This window comes from Balaenoptera acutorostrata, chromosome 1 (assembly GCF_949987535.1).
Source record: "Balaenoptera acutorostrata chromosome 1, mBalAcu1.1, whole genome shotgun sequence".
NCBI lineage: Eukaryota > Metazoa > Chordata > Mammalia > Artiodactyla > Balaenopteridae > Balaenoptera > Balaenoptera acutorostrata.
In genome coordinates, this window is record NC_080064.1 from 174527650 (window position 1) to 174548990 (window position 21341).

At 37.7% G+C, this 21341-nt stretch overlaps 1 protein-coding gene across 2 annotated transcripts in view; it reads right to left on the reverse strand.

Annotated features, from left to right (window-relative positions):
- Positions 1-15580, reverse strand: part of LOC103016483 (apolipoprotein R-like) — a 30566-nt gene extending 14986 nt beyond the window's left edge. The window contains exons 1-4 of one of the 2 annotated variants that reach the window (XM_007171538.2): positions 15445-15580; positions 11977-12147; positions 10682-10857; positions 9709-10090 (exon numbers count right to left, since the gene is read on the reverse strand). In XM_007171538.2, the coding sequence (XP_007171600.2) occupies positions 9953-10090; positions 10682-10857; positions 11977-12147; positions 15445-15529 (570 nt within the window). In that variant the 5' untranslated portion in view covers positions 15530-15580 and the 3' untranslated portion in view covers positions 9709-9952. Of the gene's footprint in view, positions 1-9708; positions 10091-10681; positions 10858-11976; positions 12148-15444 lie in introns of those variants that run through there. The other variant, XR_009009924.1, reaches the window with a different exon arrangement.
- Between the last annotated feature and the right edge of the window lie 5761 nt (positions 15581-21341).

Sequence of the window (21341 nt, forward strand, 5' to 3'; positions counted from 1 at the left end):
CAGAATGGAAATGACAGAGGAAAGAGTCAACAAACTTGAGGATACATTAATAGAAATTATCCAATCTTAAGAAGAGAGGGAAAAAATATTGATATGTAAAAAAATAGAGTTGCAGGGGTTTATGGAACAATATGAAAAGATTTAATATACATGTAATTAGAGTCTCATAAAGAAAGAAAAGAAAAATGGGGCAGACAAATTACTTGGAAAAATAATGATCACAAATTTCTCAAATTGGTGGAAAGAGGTATATTTACAGATTCAAGATGTTCAATGAAACTCAAGCAGGATAAATATGAAGAAAACCATATCTAGGCACATTATATTCAAACAACTGCAAACCAAAGATTTTTTAAAAATAGTTTTTGAAATCATCTAGGGAAAAAACATTATTTACAAACAGAGAATACTTTGAATGATTGCTAACTTCTCACCAGAAGTAACAGAAGCTAGAAGACAGTATACCAGTCTCTTTAAAGTCCTGAAGGAAGAACACAGAAGAGCATTAGATCATGTAGGGCTTGGTAGGCCCTGCTGGGACTTAGTCTGTGAAGGGAAACTAATCAAGGATTTTGAGCAGAGGAACAACCCCAAAAGGTCTCCATGGCTACCAGGGGGAACAAGAGTGGAAGCCTATTGGAGTAATCTGGACTAGAAATGATGGTGTCTCAGTCCAGGGTGATAGTGGTAGATGTTATTAGAAATGACAGAATTAGAGATATATTTCTATTCTATTGTTGATCTCTATAATCATTTCTTTTTACGGACCCTCAACCGTCTTTCTTTAATCTTTCTTGAACACAACTTGTTTGAAAAGACTTTCAAAAGGGAGGTGGAGAATAATGGTAGGTAAAAGAGCAAAGGACCAAAGGTCCATTTTAGGTCAAGGAATTGTTTTAATTGGAGTAACAAATAAAAAATAGCCCAAAGAAACAACCAAATTACATGACTGATTAGATGTAGAGTGCAAGGGAAAGGGAAGAGGTAAAGAAACCAGTGATCTTCAATCTTGGAGAGAATGGTACTATTTTAATAAAATATAATGACTCAGGTGCCGAGAGTAATTATAGGATAGGCCCTAATGGTCTATTAGTTTGATTCCAAGAGAGGTCTCAGTAACTAACCCTTGTTCCAGTTTAGGAATGTATTGGGGGTGGGCTGTGTTAGCCAGGGCGGCTAAGTCTTTATACCTCTAGTCATTTTGTATATTGATGAGGTACACCTGGCCCAGATGAGTGGGCTCAGCATTTATCAAAAGCAGCCAGTGTGTAGTACTGCTTCAATGTTATAAGGCAATGCTCAGAAGGGAACATCTGAATTTCCAGATGTTCTGATGAGACTCTTACTCACTTAGATGAAATCATCTCAACACTGAATCCACTGTGATGATTTTGAAGTTTGGAAACTTGACCTCTGCCTAACCTGGAACATGTGACTGATCTCTCTGCCCTACGTCCAGACCTTGATGACATCCTTCTGTATTTCTGTATGTTTTATATAAGCAAATGATTTGATTTACCCAACCAAGAATCTGATCTTTGCATCAATCTGAGCTTCCTCTTGACATTTGTCAATATGGTAAATACTATCACTGAGTAGATTAGTGGTAACAGTGGGGTTGATGCACAGTCTCCACACATATTATCTCTAAATCTCTGTGAGGAAAAAGTTGGGACAATGAAGGGGAGAGGTATGATATTGTGAAAGCCAGGTTATTTACCATGTATAGTTTGAGATACCTAAAACTTTGAGATGTGTAATGGAAGGTAGAACTTACTAGTGGGACATAATAACTATGCCCTTAACTCCCAAGGATCTGGTCTAGTAGAATAATCTGGAGAGCAACAACAATGAAATCTGATACCCTGACTATTATTTCCTGCCCCAATAAAAATCAATGAGCCAATAGAGGAAACCAAAACAACACAGATTAAGCATGTGGCTACTGGGACTTATTCACATTGTCCCACAAAACTGGTGCCACAGTAAACTTGGGGGTGTCAGGTGTAGCTGTAAAGGGGCAAAACGTGGCAGCCAATAAAGACATTGGAAAGATGAATTCTACAGTGAGAAAAATGGCAATTTCTCCTGTATCTGAATGTATTATTGATAAGAATATTCTAAGTAAATGGAAAACCTACCATTACCCACACCCCCCCAGATCACTAGGGTATGGAAGATCCACTCTTTTTCCAATTTTTAATTTAATTTATATTAAAATATAGTATACCCCAAAAAGTGCAATTAAGTACAGAACTAGTTGACTTTTCATACATTGAATTACACCCATGTCACACCATCCAGATGGAGAAACAAAATATTACCAAAACCTTCATAGCCCTCCCCATGCCCCCTTCCAAGGGGATTGCTATTCTGACTTTGAACACTGTGGATTTCTTTTGCTTGTTTTTGTACATTACATAAATGAAATGAAGCAGTATCTACTACTCTGTGCCTGGCATCTTTCACTAAATATTTTATGTTTTGAAATTCATCCATATAATCATTCAATCCATTGTGGTATATTTCATCATGTGATATATCACAGTTAATTTATCCCCTCTACTACACATAAGCATTTTGTTAGTTTCCAGTTTGGAGCTATTGTAGATAGGGCTGCTACAAACATTCTAATACATGTCTACTGTTGAACAGATGTATGCATTTCTGAGAGTTAATACCCAGGAGTGAAAGTAGGCGTGTGTTCAGCTTTGGGAGTTACTGTCAAAGAATTTTCCAAGGCAGTTGGACAAATTTACACTTTCAACAGCAGTTTTTCAGAGTCATGGCTGCAATACATTCTTTTTTTTTTTTTTTTTTTTTTTTGCAATACATTCTTGCTAACACTTCCTATTTTGTCATTTTAGCAATTCTTCTTGGTATGTAGTGAAATTGCACTGTAGTTTTCTTTATTTTTTTACTGAACTGTATATGTATTTTGTATCAGTCTTCGTGCCCCACTGCCATCCTGGGGTTTTCATTTTAATTTCCCTGATGACTAATGAAGTTGATCATCTTTTCATATGTCATTGGCCAGCTGGATATCCCTTTTTGTGATGGCTCTTTCAGGTCTTTTTTTCATTCTTTTGGTGGGCTGATTATATTTTTCTTATTGTTTTGTAAGAGTTTTTTTAATATATTTTGGATATGAGTCTTTAGTTGGACATAGGTATTGCAAATATCACTTCCCAGCCTGAGGCTTGCCCTTTCATTTCCTTAGTGGTGTCTGTATTAGTGCTGCCATAACAAAATATCACAGATTGAGTGGCTTAAACAGCAGGGATTTATTTTCTCACAGTTTTGGAGACTGGAAGGCTGAGATCAAAATGCGAGCACATTCTGTTTCTTATGAGGCCTGGGAGGGGAAATCTTTTCCAGGTGTCTCCTTGGCCTGCAGACGGCCCCCTTCTTGCTGTGTCTTCACATGGTCATCCCTCTATCAGACATGCACCCATGTCTGATATCTCTGTGTGTCCAAATCTCCCCTTCTTGTAAGGACACCAGTCACATTGAATTAGGGCCCACCCTAATGACCTCATTTTTTTATTGAAGTATAGTGTTATTTATAATATTGTGTTAGTTTCAGGTGTACAGCAAAATGATTCAGTTATTTTTTTTTCAGATTTTTTCCATTATAGGTTGTTACAAGATATTGAATATTGTTCCTTGTGTTACATGGTAAATCCTTCTTGCTTATCTATTTTATGTATAGTAATGTGTACCTGTTAATCACATACCCTTAATTTATTCCTTCCCCACTCCCTTTTCCCTTTGGTAACCATGTTTGTTTTCTATGTCTGGGAGTCTGTTTCTGTTTTGTATATAAGATTGTTTATTATATTTTAGAGTACATATATAAGTGGTATAAAATAATATTTGTCTTTCTCTGTCTGACTTATTTCACTTAGTATGATATTCTTTAGGTCCATCCATGTTGATGCAAATGGCAACATTTCATCCGTTTTTATGGCTGAGTAATATTCCATTGTGTGTGTGTGTGTGTGTATGTATATGTATATATATATATATATATATATATATATATATATATATATATATATATATCACATCTTCTTAAACCAATCATCTGTTGATGGGCATTTGGGTTGTTTCCATGACTTGACTATTGTAAATAGTACTCCTACGAACATTGGGTTTCATGTATCTTTTTGAATTAGATTTTTCATCCTAAAGACCTAATTTTAACTTAATCACCTTTCAAAAGATTGTATCTCCAAATACAGTTACATTCTGAAGTACTAGAGTACCATAGATTTGAACATATGAGTTTGAGGAGGACAAAATTCAGCTCAACTCAGTAGCTTTTTTTGAGATATATTTGACATACCACAAAATTTATCATTTTAAAGTCTACAATTCATAAAGTTGTGCAACCACCATCACTATCTAATTCCAGAACATTTTCTACACCCCAAAAAGAAACCCCCTACCCTTTAGCAGTTACTCTGCATTCCCTCTCTCCCCTATCCCCTGGCAAATACTAATCTACTTTTTGTCTCTATAGAGTTGACATTTCATATAAATTAAATTATACAGAATGTAGTCTTTTGTGTCTGGCTTCTTTTCCTTAGCATATTGTTGTCAAGGTTCATCCACACTGTAGCATGTGTCAATACTTCATTCCTCTTTATGGCTGAATAGTATGCCATTTATTGATAGACCACATTTTACTTATCCATTCATCAGTTGAGTTGTTTTCACTTTGGGGTTATTATGAATAATGTTGCTATGCACATTCATGTGCATATGTTTGTAGGAAGATATGCTTTCAATTCTCTTGTGTATATGGTTGAAAATGAACTGCTGGATCACATAGGGGCTCTAACTTTTTGAGAAACTGTCAAACTTTTTCCAAACAACTACAACATTTTACATTCCTACCAACAATGTATGAGTGTTCCAATTGCTCCACATCTTCCCAACATTTGTTATTTTCTACTAAAAAGATTACAGTCATCTCAGTGGGTGGGAAGCAGTATGCCACTGCAGTTCTGATTTGCGTTTCTCTAAGACTAATGATGCTGTGTATCTTTTCATATGCCTACTGGCAATTTGTACACCTTCTTTGGAGAACCTTAATGGTATCTTTATATAAACAGAAATGCTTGTTTTAATATTAGACAATTTATAAATTTTTTCATAATGCCTTTTATATTGTTGTGTATAAGGTTATCTTCCTGCTTCAAGATCATGAAGATATTCTTTTACATGTGTTATTTATTTATTTTTTTACTTTTCACATGTAGATCTATAATCCACTTTGGATTTCTTTTTGGTAAATGTAAGGTAAGGGTCAAGATACAATTTTTCCATGTAGCTCTATGATTAATGTAGGAAATATTCATTGAAAAGACATCACTTCCCACCACACTGAAGAGTCAAATTTTGCACAATTAAGGTAAATATACTACTGTAAATATAAATTTTATAAATATATATGTATGTATATATATTTTTTCTGGATCTAGTCAGCTTGATTCTATTTGCACCAACACCCACTGTCTTAATTAATACACCTTTATAATCCATCTTTCTTGAAGTCTCTAATAATATTAGTTCTCAAGCTTTGTTCTGTTTCAAGATTATCTTGGCTATTCTTGGCCCTTTTCATAGCCCTGGGGTCTCATGATAAACCCAGAAAATGAACAGATCACTTGTTTTTGTACTTGGGATCATAGAAGAAATTCCATTCAGCAGAGAGTTTTAAAAATTGATCTTTTGTACTAAATCTTAGCTCATGGAATTTAAACATCCTTTTATGAAATGATTTTTGAACACTTACTGTGAACAAAGCCCACAAATGAAATGGTAAGTGCAGTATATGACAGAGGTTAGTTCTACCTTCAGTGGGTAGTGGTCAGAGATACTCAATAGAATCAAAGGGCTATAAATGATGCAATATAAAAATAATAGTATGTTGATAGAGGTTGACAGGTGGAAAGGACAGGGAAGTTGAACATAAACTTAGAAGCACACATTTCTTCGTTTTACATAGTAGTACATGTAAGTGTTAGAAACTCAAGAGAAAAGACTAAGGTCGATAAATCAGTAAGGAAGGGATTACAGAAATCTTCTCAGAAGGCATTGAGTATCTCCTAAGAAAAGACCAATAGATACATGTCCCATTTAAAAGTAAAACAAACATACAAATAGTTAAACCTTCTTGCTGCCCACCATGCTACAAAGAAGTTCACCAGTAGAGAAGCCTCACTCATACATGCAGAGATATCAATCAATATTTAAGGGTCCCACTCTTTTGTATGAATAGAGAGAAAGGAATGTCCCCCAAACTCCACCTATAATTAGTATTTTCAGACACAGAAAAAATGATATTGAACCTATGATGAAAGAACAGAATAATACATTAAAAGAACATGTAGAGAACAAGAGCAAGTTACTGGAAATTAAAATGCGATAGATTTTAATCTTCAATAAAAATCTTAAAATACAAAGTCAGGAAAATCTTCCCAAAAGTAGGCTGCAAAAAACAAGATATGGGAAGTAAGACAGAAAAAAAAAAAGGTTAAAACAATATTTTACTAAAGGGAGTTCTGGGGTGGGGGTTGGGGGATAAGACAAAATAAAATGAAAACAGAAAATAACAGAAAAAAATTCTAAAAATTTTCCCTGACCTAAAGGTCATGTGTTTACAGGTCAAAAATTCCCAACAAGTACCCAAGTTAATGTATGAAAAACATCTTACAGCAAGGCCACAGGGATAAAGAGAAGATACTAATATCTCCCAGAGAGAGAGAAAATAAAAATCAACAACATTGTAAGAAGAACTGGAATACCGTGGATTCTTCCATAGCAGAATTGGAAGGCACATGGCAGTGGAGAAACGCCTTCAAAATTCTGAGAACACACAAACTTCTACATGCAAACAATCTATCAATTAACTATGAGGGTAGAAAAAATAGTTACTTTAAAACATGTAAGGACTCAAAAATTTACTTCCCAGGCACCTTTTGAAAGATCTGTTCCAACAAAAATGAGGAAATACACCAGAGCAAAGACTTGGAATCAAAGTAATAAAGAGAACAGCAAAGAGAAGACCTAAGATTTAAAAGTAAACCATTTATTTCAGAATCACTGAAAAGAGAGCCTGGGAAGGAAATCTCCAGGAGTGTTGGTGGAGAACTATGTGGAATTAAAGCGGCATTGACATGTCTGAGCATTAGGAAATAGATTGCTAGACTATGACAGATCTTTTGGAGCATGTAGCAAGAATCAGCAATAGAAACATAGAAAACTAAACAAAAAAACAAGATAAATTATTAATGCCATAAAAATTAAAGAGTTGTAAAGCAATATATTCACAGATCACTGTTAAGCTTACCTTGGCTTAGCAAAGATCAAGATTTGCTTAATCAGTCAATACATAATGTTTAAAAATAATAAACATAAGTATAATAAGAATATTATTTGGAAATATGTAGATGAACATCATAACACAGAGCTATAGGAGTTGAAAATGGTTATTTTGGATGAAAGAGACCAAAGGGTGGGATTGAGTGGATCAGAATCTTAGGGTTTTCATTAAAAGGTTTTTTTGGGATTATTTGACTTTTTAATTATTTGCTTGTACTACTTTAATAAAATAGTAAATTATTAAAAATAAAGTTGCATAAATAATAGAGGTTTAAGTACATTATTTAAAGCCCTAAAGATAAGTAATCACTAAAAATATATAAAATTAAATGAGACTGACCAATGGAGAGAGAGAAGAGAGGGAAAGTCAGAGCTAGATTGATCAATTTTGTAGCAGGAAATCAAAATATATGTTTAGAGATAAAAAGTCACGTGATGTGAATTCATTCTCTCTTCAGAGTGACTAAGCTAATCAGCAGAAAAACTCAAAACAGAGTAGGACTGAGGCAGAAGAGGGAAGAATCTTACTTTTATTTTTTATAAATCCCTCTGTAAGGTTTGAATTCTTGTTTTCCTGCACATATATTACTTCTATAATTATAATTATGTGTAATTAATTTAGAATCAACACATGAAAAGATTGTGGCATAATTCACATCAGTGTGGAAAGGTCTCCACACTGCCCTGGATGGAGACTTGCAGGGGAGGAAATATGAGACTCAGGTTTCAGAGATGCCTCTGAATCTTCTCTACAGCTTGGCGCCCAGACCTGGAATGGATAGTCCTTTGTTTATCTGAGTACATTCATGGATTTTGGGATATGAAATCCCTGAAACTAGGGAAAGACAGATTGCTAAAATGCTTTCCCTAATAAAGTAAAAAGAAATGGGTTTCTGGGGCAGTGATAGCAAGAACAGATGAAGTGTGATAAGGAGTGATTTGAGGAGAGAAAGCATCAGACCAGAAAATCCTGGAGGCTGGCAGGGTCATGCTGAGAAAGTCAGCTAGAAGAGGTTCCTGGTGGCAGGGAAAGGCAATGGTCTTTTAAGATCACAGTTATGTAACATTCGATGTGAAAGTCCAGTCTTGTGCAGCCAGCCAGACATCCCTCTGTTAACTCGAGAGCGTTAGTAAAAGTCTGCTATGCAACTTTATGTGACTGCTGTTTTGAAGAAATCAAAGAAAAGAGGTGATGTTCTCTATAATTGATCAAGATGCAGTGGAGAACAAGAGGCCAGCCATAGTAGCTAAGTAAGCATGAGTGAGAATGACATTTGGGGAGGCAAAAAACTGGCAGAAGAGGTGACCATAAGAAATTATAAAGCTCCCCAGAATATCCAGAGATATAAGAATAACACGTGTGGGATAAGCATTGAAAGCTCTACCCAGGCCCTCAGACCTTTTTATTCTGTGCTCTCCTCTGCAGGCTTCTGTGTACTCTGGTTTCTTAGGGTTATACCTTCCACTCTTTTGGGAGGGCTCCCCTCAGGCTGCTAGTCAGCTTTGTAGTCACACAGAGAGAGCTGGCTGCCCTGGGGGCTCATGTGCCCACCGGGTGTCCCTTCACCAATAACTGACTGGTACAGCAGAATGAAAGCCCAGTTCCTTTACCTGGAATTGGGACAAAATATACACAAACTTATAGTCCAGGGTTCCCTTCTGGGTCAAGGTTAAGCCACCTTCCTTTGACTTTGCCTGGTCACCCTACTACGTGCCTTCCCTGTCCCATCCTGCTTACCCTACTCCTTTTCCCGTTTCTCCTTTGAGAACTTGGAGAAATTCCAAGTTCCTTAATAAATTACTTGCACACAAATTCTCTTCTCAGGGTCTGCGTCTGGGAAATCTGTCCTAAAAGAGACACTAAAGCTATTTTAATTGAAGTATTAAAGAAAAGAGTGATCACACTGGATGGGAAGACTTGGACATGCTCAAGAAGAATACTTGGGTTGCACACAGGCTTTCAAAGGCATCCAAGCTGGTTATTATTGGATGGAGGGGATGTCAAACAAAACCAAATATACCTTAAATATAAAGAGGAACTGAGAAGTTGTTCCAGAGAAAATATTGGTAATCAATAGAAAGAGAAAGGAGAAGACGGAGGAAGATGTGATATTTGACCTGGGCACTGAAGGATGAGTAGGAAGTGAAGATGTAGTGTAAATACATCCCAGACAAGGCTCCAGTATGAAAATAGAAAAGAAGCATTAATTAGAGAAGCATCAGGAAGTGATTGATATAGGGCCCTAATTTCTCATTACAAGGGAATCAAAGTGAAAACAAAGACACTGCATTTTTGACAGGTGATTATTTATTTCTGCCATTCCACCAAATCTAGGGAAGCAGAAGCTTAAAATGAGATGATAGGATATAAACCACCAATAGTTCCACATTAGCAGTGGCATCAAAAATTTCAAAGATTTTTCTAACACAAGTATTTTTTCAGTAAATAATAGCACTTAAGGACCAGTAGAGTTGCTAATGAGGGAAATGTACCTAATTCTCTGTTTTTAAGAGGAAGAGAGGGGAAATAAATGTACTGATTTTTAACTGGTGCTCGACTTCAAGTCTGTAGCTCCAACCTTTCAATCTCCAGAGACAGTTTATACACCTCCAGGGCCATTTTTACATCCTCTGGACTTGGGAGACACTGCATGAGTTTCCTGCCTGCGAGTACTTGTTCACAGCCCGTGCGAACTTCCTAAAAGAGATAAAAGGATGGTTTGAGAGGCTTCTCTCCAAACTGTGAAGGTATAAGATTCCTTCAGGATGCCTATTGATGACAATAAAATTGGAGTGTCAAGACCCTCCTTAGGACTGATGCAAGAAATCAGAAGACACTTTGTGCATCTCAGCAAAGTATTTGCCCTAAGATCGAGACCAGCACTGCTCTAAGGCAGCAATGAAACTAAGCAGAGAAGGAACAGCACTGCAGAAGATACTCAGGGAACTTCTTCAGGGTCAGCTGAAAGGATGGATCTGATGTCTATGCAGAAGCATAGCACTTACTGTAACAGAAAATGCAGAGCTGGGAGCCGGGTGGCCTGGATCTATGGAACCCTCCTATCTAGGGGCTTGGTCTTTCTTGCTATAAAATGAGAGAATTAGAACTTGCTTTAAGAGCTCAACATGCGCTTTGAGAGTAAAAGTGCTGATTCTGAAATTGATTTAAACAACTCAGAAAGGAGTCCCAATAAAAGTCAGCTCTCATCAGTGTTGGCTGGGACAGTGCTCTGGAGCAGGTTATCATTTTTACAATGTGATAGAATACCCCAAGGTGTGTGCCACTTACCCACTCACACTTGGGCACTTCTGGGTACCAGGTTCTGTTCTCTGAACAGACGATACTCGGAGAGCCGACCACACTATAGCCAGAGTCACACTGGACAGTGACATTTTCAGGCTCAACATACTGATCCTGGTCCAGAGACACAGTTCCATCTTTTATCTCTGGTTTCAGACACAGAGCTGTAATGGAAACACGATTTTGATCATTTTGTGATTCTCAGAATAAGATCTTACAATAGTAAAGAATACTGGGGGGGGGGGGTGAGAAACACTGATAATAAATTATGCCTGCAGTCTGAGAGTTGTTCTTTAACTACATTTATTGTATTATTATAACAACAAAATTAATAACAATAATATTAATGTTAATGTGTAGCTATCATCAACATAAAACACTATTATTATCTACACTTTGCTGGAGAGAAAAATTAGGTAAAGACAATTTATGTGACTTGTCTACGGTTGCGTAGCTTTTAGGTGACATGATTATGATATAAACCTAGGTATTGTGGTCTAAAATCTGAGTTTTAAAAACTACTGTATGTCAAAACCTGACCCTTTTCAGCATCTTAAGTATGTAATTTCTATTCTTATGCCCTTAGTATCTTCCTGTATTAAATGGAGACAATGGTGGGCAATTAGACACTTGAGTTGCTGTTAGCCGTGTGGTAAGGAAAAAAAAAAAATGCACACCTAATCTTGGTCTCATATCAGGTCAGCTTCTCTATGAGGAGGTGATGACATGCACCAGGTACTAATGGAGATATCAGATACTTCAAGGATGTTTGGGATTTTTCCATGAGTCCTCATTCTAACTTTCACAGGAATTCACTAAAATTGTGCTGAATCCTCACTATTCTCTTAAGTTAAAAATTATTATCTCTAACTCTTGAATATTGACAAAGGTAGTACTGTAGAGCAGTGTGAAAACTACGGTCCATTTTATGTGGTGCTGGGTTCATTGACTACTCATTGGAGAAAAACAAATTTTGACCCCCTACTTTACACCATAAACCCATAGGAATTCCAAGTGGGCTGGGGATATCAATGTGAAAGGTAAAGCAACAAAGCTCTGGAAGATAACATAGAAGAATATTTTTGAGACAAATATTTTTTAATACCGCACATATTTTTTAAACAGCACAGTACCACATCGAAGTATTAAATACAGGAAATGAATAAATAAATACATACATACAAATTTCTAAGTGCTGCCTCTTGCTGGGGGGAAACCATACTGTCAGAACTTGCATGGTGGTCCTACCATCTTAGCAAGGGCCATCAGTAAAGTGGAGTTACCTTTACACTGAGGAACTAGAGATGACCAATGTGAATTTCTGCAGGTGATTTTTTCTTCTCCAACCAGAACATATCCTTCATCACATTTATACTGCACCACAGTAGTAAAGGAAAAAATTGAACTCACATCTTCATAGGATCCATGGGCAATGCTAGGAAACATGTTGCAGTCTTGAATGGCAAAAGAGAAGGGTAGAAGAGAATGAGCTAGAGTTTAACTAACTATTCAGAGTGATGGACTCTTCCCATTTTATAGAACAAAGTCATTAAATTATACTGTTGAGGTATGTTTCATTTACTTAACAAAATCACTAGGAATGATTTATTGAGTTCTTAACCACTTGCTAGACACTGTGTTAATCATCATATATATGTTATACCATTTAATCCTCATGCTAACTCTCTGAGGCTGTATGAACATCAGACCCACATTAGAGAAAAGGAAACACAACCTTAGAGGAGTCAAATATTCTACACAAGGTCACAGCTAGTAAGTACCAGTAACATGAATCAAATTAAGGATTCAACTCAGGTTTGTGTTCGCACAAAGTCCACTGTCACTTTCTGGAATCCTGCTCTCGGTACTGATCATTGGACTTTCACTTTCTACGGCATCAGTGTATGCTTAAAGGCCATAAAATGAAAGTTTGGGCTGAAGAACAATACTCTCCTTGTGACTTGCAAAGTCTAGCAATGCTCCATATTTGATTAAGCAAGTAGCTCAGAAACCAGTTAGAAAACTCTTACCTCCCTCACTTAAAGACAATGTCAGGAATTTAAGACAGGTCAGGAATTTAAATTATTTTAAGAAAAATACTTGGGGAAGTATTTTTATAAAGCTTTTGATATCCTGTGAACACCACCTGCAGTCTCAGGTGAGGCTAATGTGTGGGAGAATTTATGCTTCACATTGAGAGAAGGACCCCCAGGAGCTCACTGAGGAAACCCAACGTGGCTCCTTTCAGGCTGGGGGGACATTAGTCACAGTGAACTAGTGTCCAGCTCCTGTCTGAGAAATCTAAAAGGCAAAGGATGGGCTGTCTAGTGACAGGCACTCTAAGGCTCTAAGGTGAGAGTGAAGGACAGATCTCTGCTGCTTTGAGGTTGGCCTGGACTCCTGACATTATCAGAAGCAAGGCTGAGTTAGCACTTCCAGTAGATTAGAAATGGGCTGCATGAGAAAGACAGTCATGGTGGAATTGTCCTCAGGCCAGTCCAAAAGGGTCTCCTGAGGTGGGAGGAAGCCCTCTGTAAAAACAAAATAACTCTAGAAGTCACCAGATGATACCTAAGAGATAGGAAATAGGAAATGAACAACCAGAATCAGAGGTGGATCCCTGGATCAGCCAGACCCTGAACTGCAAATTGCACTTAGCGATCCTCAGTGATGATGAAGGACCAATTAAAAAAAACAAACAAACAACTAACAAGAGAGAATAAGCTTTAAATACCCATGAGGCCAAGAGCCAGCTCAGGTTCTTGTTTCCCTTACCTGTGCTCCTCCCAAAGCTTCAACTCGGGGGGGGGGGGGGTTCAGAAAGCATAGTAACGGTAACTCCAAGTAAGTTCTGTTTTAGTTGTGAGGAAAAGAAATTCACCTGTGTATAAATCAACAGCTTCCATATAGCCTTTCTTAAACCTCAGATTAAGCACCTCCATAAAAATATAAAAATGGCTCTTAGTTTTTATAAGTAAGCACATATATGCAGTTCTGTACTGGACTTTTCTTGCAGTGTACTTTAAAATATAAGATTTAACCATACAAATAGTTCTACCACAACACTACTCACACTTGTGCCAGAGGATTAGAACAGGAAATTAGTTCTGTAGGAGAAGGTGGTGACAGAACTAAGCACCAGAGTATCCAGGGAAGGCATCCAGGAATAAGTTGGAGATACCTTGAAGGACGGAGAGAAGGTAAGTAGTTGACAAGATGTGAGAGGCAGATGGATATTGAGGCAATGGTGAAGTCTCTGGACTCAGAAGGTCATTACTGTGAGAGAGGGGAGGCAGAATCAGAAAGGGAGATTCACATCAGAGTTGGCAGACATTAAATGCCATTTCAGAGAGTCAGGGCCATGGGTAATGGGAAGATTTGAGGGAACAGAAGAGAAAGGGAAAGGGAAACAGAAACATGAAAAATAATTGAAAGACTTCTTGACAAATTTGATAAGGCTTTCCTCTACTACCTCAGTCTCTAGAAGAGGGGAACTTAGAGATGAAGTTGGAGGACTGAAAACTCCCAAGCATAAAGTTCTTTATCCTGTACTGATACTATAACCTAAATTAGTACTGTCCCTCAATAATGTTCATGCATCTGATATGAAAAATCATCTTTCAAATATAGATATTCCTTAATTAACCCATGCTTTCCCCCTTACCAGTCTCAGTGAGGAAGAAAACATGGCTTCCACATTTCTAAATCAGTAAGCTAGCTCACATAAGAGCATTCAGCCATTATTTTCAGCTCAGAATTTTCCCTCTAAGCTATCCCAAATCTCCCATTTATATGCCATGACAGCTGTTTCAGGGAACAAATTCATAAATATTTTAAATTTATTATGAAAATTAATTCTCTTTTGTTAGCTAGATAAAATGTTGGCTAACAAAAGAGTAAAACATCACTTTGCTTAGAGGACATTTCCATCTGAATTCTGTAAAAATAAATTAATTTTCATAGTGACAGGTCTTCAGTTCTGGTAAGTTCTCTCAAATCCTTTGGCTTCTCATTCATTGCTAAAATTTTTCTTACATTTCAATAACCATGCCTTACCTTTATATAATGGTTTAGAATTCATGAAGTACTCTATATTTTTACTCTAGAAAATTTACTCCATATTTGTAATAACAGAAAATATTTTTGTTTATGGATGGAATTTTTAAAAATTAAGCAACAACTAAGATTGTAGATGGTATAATTAACCTATTTGGAAAGCAATTTGTTTTAAGCACTTTAGAGCATTTAAATTCAAGAAATTGATTTAAAAATTAAAGATTATTCCTTGCTAAAGCAGCCTCACAAGAATTTTTGCATTTCAACACTTTGTTATTCTAGATACTATAAAATCCTCTATCTGAATTGGAACAATTTCTTTTATACTTAAATTTTATTTCTTATTAATATACTTCATTGCACTCTCTCAAAAAGATTATGATATACCACCATTTCACTGTATTTGTTTTGTTTTTGTTTTTGTTTTTTTACATCTTTATTGGAGTATAATTGCTTTACAATAGTGTGTTAGTTTCTGCTTTATAACAAAGTGAACCAGCTATATGTATACATATATCCCCATGTCCCCTCCCTCTTGCATCTCCCTCCCACCCTCCTTATCCCACCCCTCTAGGTGGTCACAAAGCACCGAGCTGATCTCCCTGCATTTCACTGTATTTGATTAATTCTTAATTGGGTGTTTTTCTCCATATGTTAGAGAAAATACCCCCTTTTCCCATAACCACTGTACTCACCACACAAGCAGGAAGGGCACAGCAATAGCACCAAGACCCCAAAAAGATGCAGTGCTGGGAAAATGCAAGACAAATTGGCAGCCATGGCACAGTCTCAGAGGGGCCACAGTGGCGCTCAGCTGTTCTCAGACACGTTGAATCAAGATGAGGAAAAGTAAGCAACAGTTGAAATGGTGCCTAAGCAAAGAAAAGCAGCCTTGGCAAAGCCCAGCTATGTGTCACTAAAGGGGAGGGGTTGGAGGAGTGACTAGAAGGCCAGGTGCTCGGCGTAGCTCTGACAGGGACACGCTCAGAAGGCCCCTTCTTGGGCAGATGCATCTGGAGGCCTCAGGAATTCTGTATGTATTTACTATTGTAACCCCAAGACTTTCTTGCAGTTCAGATACAGAACATGATGAATTCCTTTCTGGATTTATATACATGATGTTCTCTGAGTAAACAAGAGCACATGGTGCAAGGACTTCAGCTCATGATACACAGTGTCTGATGCACAGTTGTCTCCTCAGGAGGTAGAAGCCATAGCATGAGGGGAGATAAGATGTCTGAGAAGCAGTCCCTGTCCAGGGAGTGGTTTCTTTAATCAGGGGTATGAATTGCTCATAGATAAATAGGTTTTTTTAAAGTCTAGAAAATTGTGTTTCTCCCTAGATAGCCCACAGTCTAGCCAAAACAGAGTAAAATGTCTCTCAGTGTGAAAATACTAAAGATCTTGCCCAAACAATAATTATTCTCACAATACTTCAGTAGGAACTTCTTTTCCCTATTTCCTGGGTCTTCTAATGCACATAAAAAAGCAAATAATTCACTCTAGGATGATATTCTAGTGTAGAAGCTATTTTAGCCTGTGTTTGTAGCACAGAAAAAGCATGCACTGAGAGTTAAATTGTTGAGGATGATGAGTTAAGAAGAAAGGAAGATTTATTATGACTCTCAGAATATCTGAATGATGCTGGATTTGAGTGAAGCCCGAAATTTTGTCTCTAAGCACTAAAAGACAAGTGGATGGAAGGCACATGTGTTATTTTTCATGGATTATTAACCCCAAGACTAAGGTTTCTCTTAACCATCTGGGACTGCCTGTCTATTCATCCAGATCATTTCCTAAATTTTGTCTCCTTAAGTGGGCCAGAAGAAACTACTAACCTGGATTCTATACTTTGCCCACCAACTGTGGATTACTGTTCCTAGAGGAGATGAAGATAGTTGACTAAACAAAAGAGAAGACTAAGTTCTGGAAATTGTCCTAATGAGCTTCACTACTCAGCTGACCTGGAGTGACTCTACATATCAATAATAGCCAAAATGCTTACTTCTCAAAAATAAATGAGAAGAATTACTAAATACAGCTGAGTGAACTTCTTTGGCATACTAAAGAAAACAAAATTAAATTTCAACTTCCTAGATAGAAAGAAAAAGAATAAACCTACTAAATGGCTGCTGCCTTTAGAAAGAGGAGCCACAATAAAGCAATTTAGATGATTAACCAGAAAGTTTTGCTGACCTGCTTTTAATCTTTAAGCACATCACATACCAGAACTTTACCTAAGTTATCATAACTGATCCTCAAAAACACCTGTGACATGGTTCTTACCTTCCTCTTTGCATAGATGAGGAAACAGGTTCAAATAGATTAAGTAAGCTGCCCCCAAACATTTCAGATAATTAGCAGCTAAGCCAAATTCTGAACCCAAGACTGGTTATAAATTCAAGATTTTTTTCTTTATACCAAAATAATTTCCCCTTACTGGCCAATAATGGTTTTCCTTCAGAACACTGAACCAGCCATTTGGGAGTAAATCAGCATTGTTTGCCTTTACTCAGTAGTAGTCTCACCCTCTAGTTGCTGCTGGTGCTGCAGTTAATGGCTTGGACCTGTGACCTCCTCCAGAGAATGTGCTGGGATGTCAAGAAACACCCTATCCTGATGTACCTAGGAAGTTATACCCTGTCCCCCAAGAGCAACGAATGCCGACTGATATTGGAATACAAAAGCCATGACTCCTTGCCTCAAGGCTGGACAAAGCTGTGGTGCAATCTACACACTAGAGCCACCATGGATTAGGTGATTCTCCACTTAACCTGAGAACAGTCCTTGATCAGCTCCTTTCTCTCCGTATCCTGCTGCTTTATTCCCCTAGAGTTGTTTTTTCTTTTTGTTTTTGCTGAAGATCACAGCATCAAAAATTCACATGCATCTGAATGCCTTCTGAAGAAGCTGACTGAAGACAGCTTGTACCACTAATGCATCTAGGAAGCAAACTCTAAGAATGGGATTCTAGAATTGGATCATTCTTCAGCCAACTAACCATCAAGACTCCATCGCTGGTGATTCGTGAAATATTGATAGTCCTGGCTTGCTGTATCCTTGCAACAAAAAACATTTTTACCTGGTAAACTCTCATGGCATGTAGATGGAAGAAGATGCATTGGCTGTGCAATATCTCTGACATCTGAGAAGTGTAATAAAAATAGCAATTATTAGGATTTTGCAAGGGACAGCTGAGTACCATTGATGCAGGCCCAGTACCCCTTGCCTGAAAATGAAAGCTCAACACAATCAATCACAATTCAAATCCAAGTGTGAAAGCTACTAGTTACTATTTAAAGAAACCGTTATCTCAGGTAGCTGGGAGGCTAATCATGCTAAGGACCAGGTTCAGGGTATAATCATAAAGGAATACTAGAACTTCAATAAAAGTTGAATTCTTAGCCCTGGCAAGTCTCCTACTCAGACTGAGGGCCCTTTCGGAAGGAATGGTGCCTTTAGATTTTCATTGAGGATATCTGGGTAGATGCACTACAGAACCATGAACACCAGATTCCCCTAAACCCAAAGAGCCTATATAATTGACCCAATATCCCTTGTTATAAGATAGTGCCCCTGTTACTTGAAGACCATGCAGATGAATCAAATGTGACAGGTATCTTATAAGGCCATAATTGCCCTCCTCAAGATTTACCCCCCACCTCCCCTCCAGGCATAAGACAAATAGCTGGAATCAAATCTCAGCATGAACTGACTAAAGGCATGCCGGGCCTGCTGAGGGAAGAGAGAAATCATATGCAGGATCTATGGGACCTAGTTAGCATGAGTTTGGAGATAGGAGAGCATGCCTAGGAGGGAATCCCAAAGCAGGATAAGAGAGAGTTTGTCAGGATAGGGGACATTCTCCCTTAACACAAGATTTAACACCCTGGCAAGTGCCCTGAGTGTCAGTTCTTACATGTTTCTGGATGATTTGGGAAGGTTAGTAAAAATGATGGTCAATATTAAATGTGTAGAGATGCCAGAACAGCCATGGCAAGCTAAGTAGGAAGTGCTCAAAGGCTCAGAGAAGTAGATGTGTTAGAACGATCTAATTTATAAAACCAGAAGACCAACCTGCTACCTTCTTCATGGGAGCCCTGAGGACAATAAGGAATGCACCAGTGACAAGGACCAAAATTATAGAGTAACTTAGTTGTGGCTGGCCCTCTGAAGGCTGCATCTTATGGTAGGAGATGCTGTTATCAAACATGGCTGTTTAACAGCACTGGGGAATATAGAATCCCAGGATAGCAGGGCTAAGTGGAAGAGCTTAACCTTCAAAAGCAGGTTAGGTGAAAAATACTGGAGGGCTAGAACCAGGGAGATGCAAGAGATGTGCCTAGGATGCAAAATTAAATAAGAACTTATTCTCAGGTTGTGGAAACGCTGACCCTGAAAATGAGAGCCTCCTTAAGAGTGAGGCATGTAGGGCAGTAAGGTTGGAATGCAGCCAAGGGAAGAGGATATCCTGACCTGTAGAATCTGTGAAGAGGGTTAATAGATATGATGTTCCTTAGGGTAAGGATCAGCCAACATGGGAATTTCTTGATATATAATTAAAAGAGGTCAAGAATGAATGATACAAAGACCAAGGTCAGCTACTTCCATTGAATGTCATGATCTTTTGCTCAGTTACCTTCCGCTCTCCCCGCTTGGTAATTTTCTCACCAGTTCTCAGACTGAAAGTGAGGACAGATTCCTATGAGGAAGGAGTGTGCAACACCATGGCAAGTATATATATTGTATACTTCTCCAGTCATTGCCCCAAAGGAATCTTCAGTAATTTACTTAAGTCATTGTGCACTAGACTCTTTAGAGACTTGTTGGATCTGAACTATCTCTGGTACCTGGGAACATAAAGTGTCACCATGACCCCATTAAAATAGATGCTACAGGGGCCAGGCAATAAAAGGAATCCTAGTTCATGTCAATCTCACAGTGATCTACTGGGTTTTTGGACCCACCTTGTGGTCATTTCTGTGGTCCTCAAGTGTATAGCAGTTCATAGGACCCTCACATTAGTACTCTGATCTTTGGAATGAAAGCTATCAAGGTAAGGAAACCTATGTTTAAAAAAAAAAACTATAAATATTATCATTTACTGCTAAAACACTGAATGCTTTTCCCTTAAGATTAGAAGTTGAGACAAGGATATCGACTCTCATCAGTCCTATTCAGCAAAATATTGGAGGACCTAGCTAGTGCAATAAGGTAAGAAAAATGAATAAAAGCATACAGTTTGGAAGGGTAGAAACAAAATTGCTTATCTGCAGACAGCATGATTGTTTATTTGGTAAATTCCAAAGAATTTATAGAAAACCTGCTAGGACTAATTAGAGAATTTAATAAGATCAAATATACATGATCAATATATAAAAATCAATTGTATTTCTATATACCAGCAATGAAAAATTGAAAATTGAAATTTAAAAAGTACTACCATCTCAAAGGCAAAATGCTGAGTGACAAAAGCTATCTCCAAAAATCACCCACTGTACGACTCCATTTGTAAAACAGTCAAAGTGACAAAATATAGATATGGAGAACAGATTAGTAGTTACCAGTGTTAGAGATGGTGGGCCAGGGAAAAGGGGTGAGTGTGAATATAAAGGGGTAGATCAAGGGGGATCTTTGTGGTGATGGAATAATTCTGTATCTTGATTGCTGTGGTTGCTCCACAAGTCTACACTGTGATAAAATAGCTGAGAACTATACACATGCATTGAACCAATGTCAATTTTCTGATATATTGATATTGTTATAGATCTCTAAGATATAAGCATTAAAAGACATTGGGTGGTGGGCACTTGGGACCTCTCTGTACTACCCTGGTTTCTTTCTGTGAATCCATAATTATCTCACAATTAAACGTTATTAAAAGAGCACAATCTCTATATGGTGCATGGCAGCTGAAAACACCAAAACATTCATAAAGAAAACAAAACCTAGTTAAATGGACTGCTATGCCATGTTCATGGATTAAAAGACTCAACATTATTAAGATATCAATTATCTTCAAATTTGTCTAGAGATTCAAAGCATTACAATCCAAATCCCAGCAGAAGATTTGTACAAATTGAGGAACTTTTTTAAAAAAAATTAATTAATTAATTTATTTATTTTGGGCTGGGTTGGGTCTTCGTTGCTACACACAGGCTTTCTCTAGTTGTGGCGAGCAGGGCCTACTCTTTGTTGGGGTGCTCAGGCTTCTCATTGCGGTGGCTTCTCTTCTTGTGGTGCATGGGCTCTAGGTGCATGGGCTTCAGTAGTTGTGGCATGTGGGCTCAGTAGTTGTGGTGCACAGGCTTAGTTGCTCCATGGCATGTGGGATCTTCCTGGACCAGGGCTCAAACCTGTGTCCCCTGCATTGACAGGCAGATTCTTAACCACTGTGCCACTAGGGAAGTCCACAATGAATTATTTCTTATGTACATTACATGGATAAATAAGCCAAGGACCTAAAATAGCCCAAATAATTTTGCAAGAGAACAAAAAGTTGAAAGACTCATAACTCTTGATTTCAGACTTACTATATAACTATAATGATCAATACATTGTGGTATGGGCATAGGAATGGACTTGGAGGTCG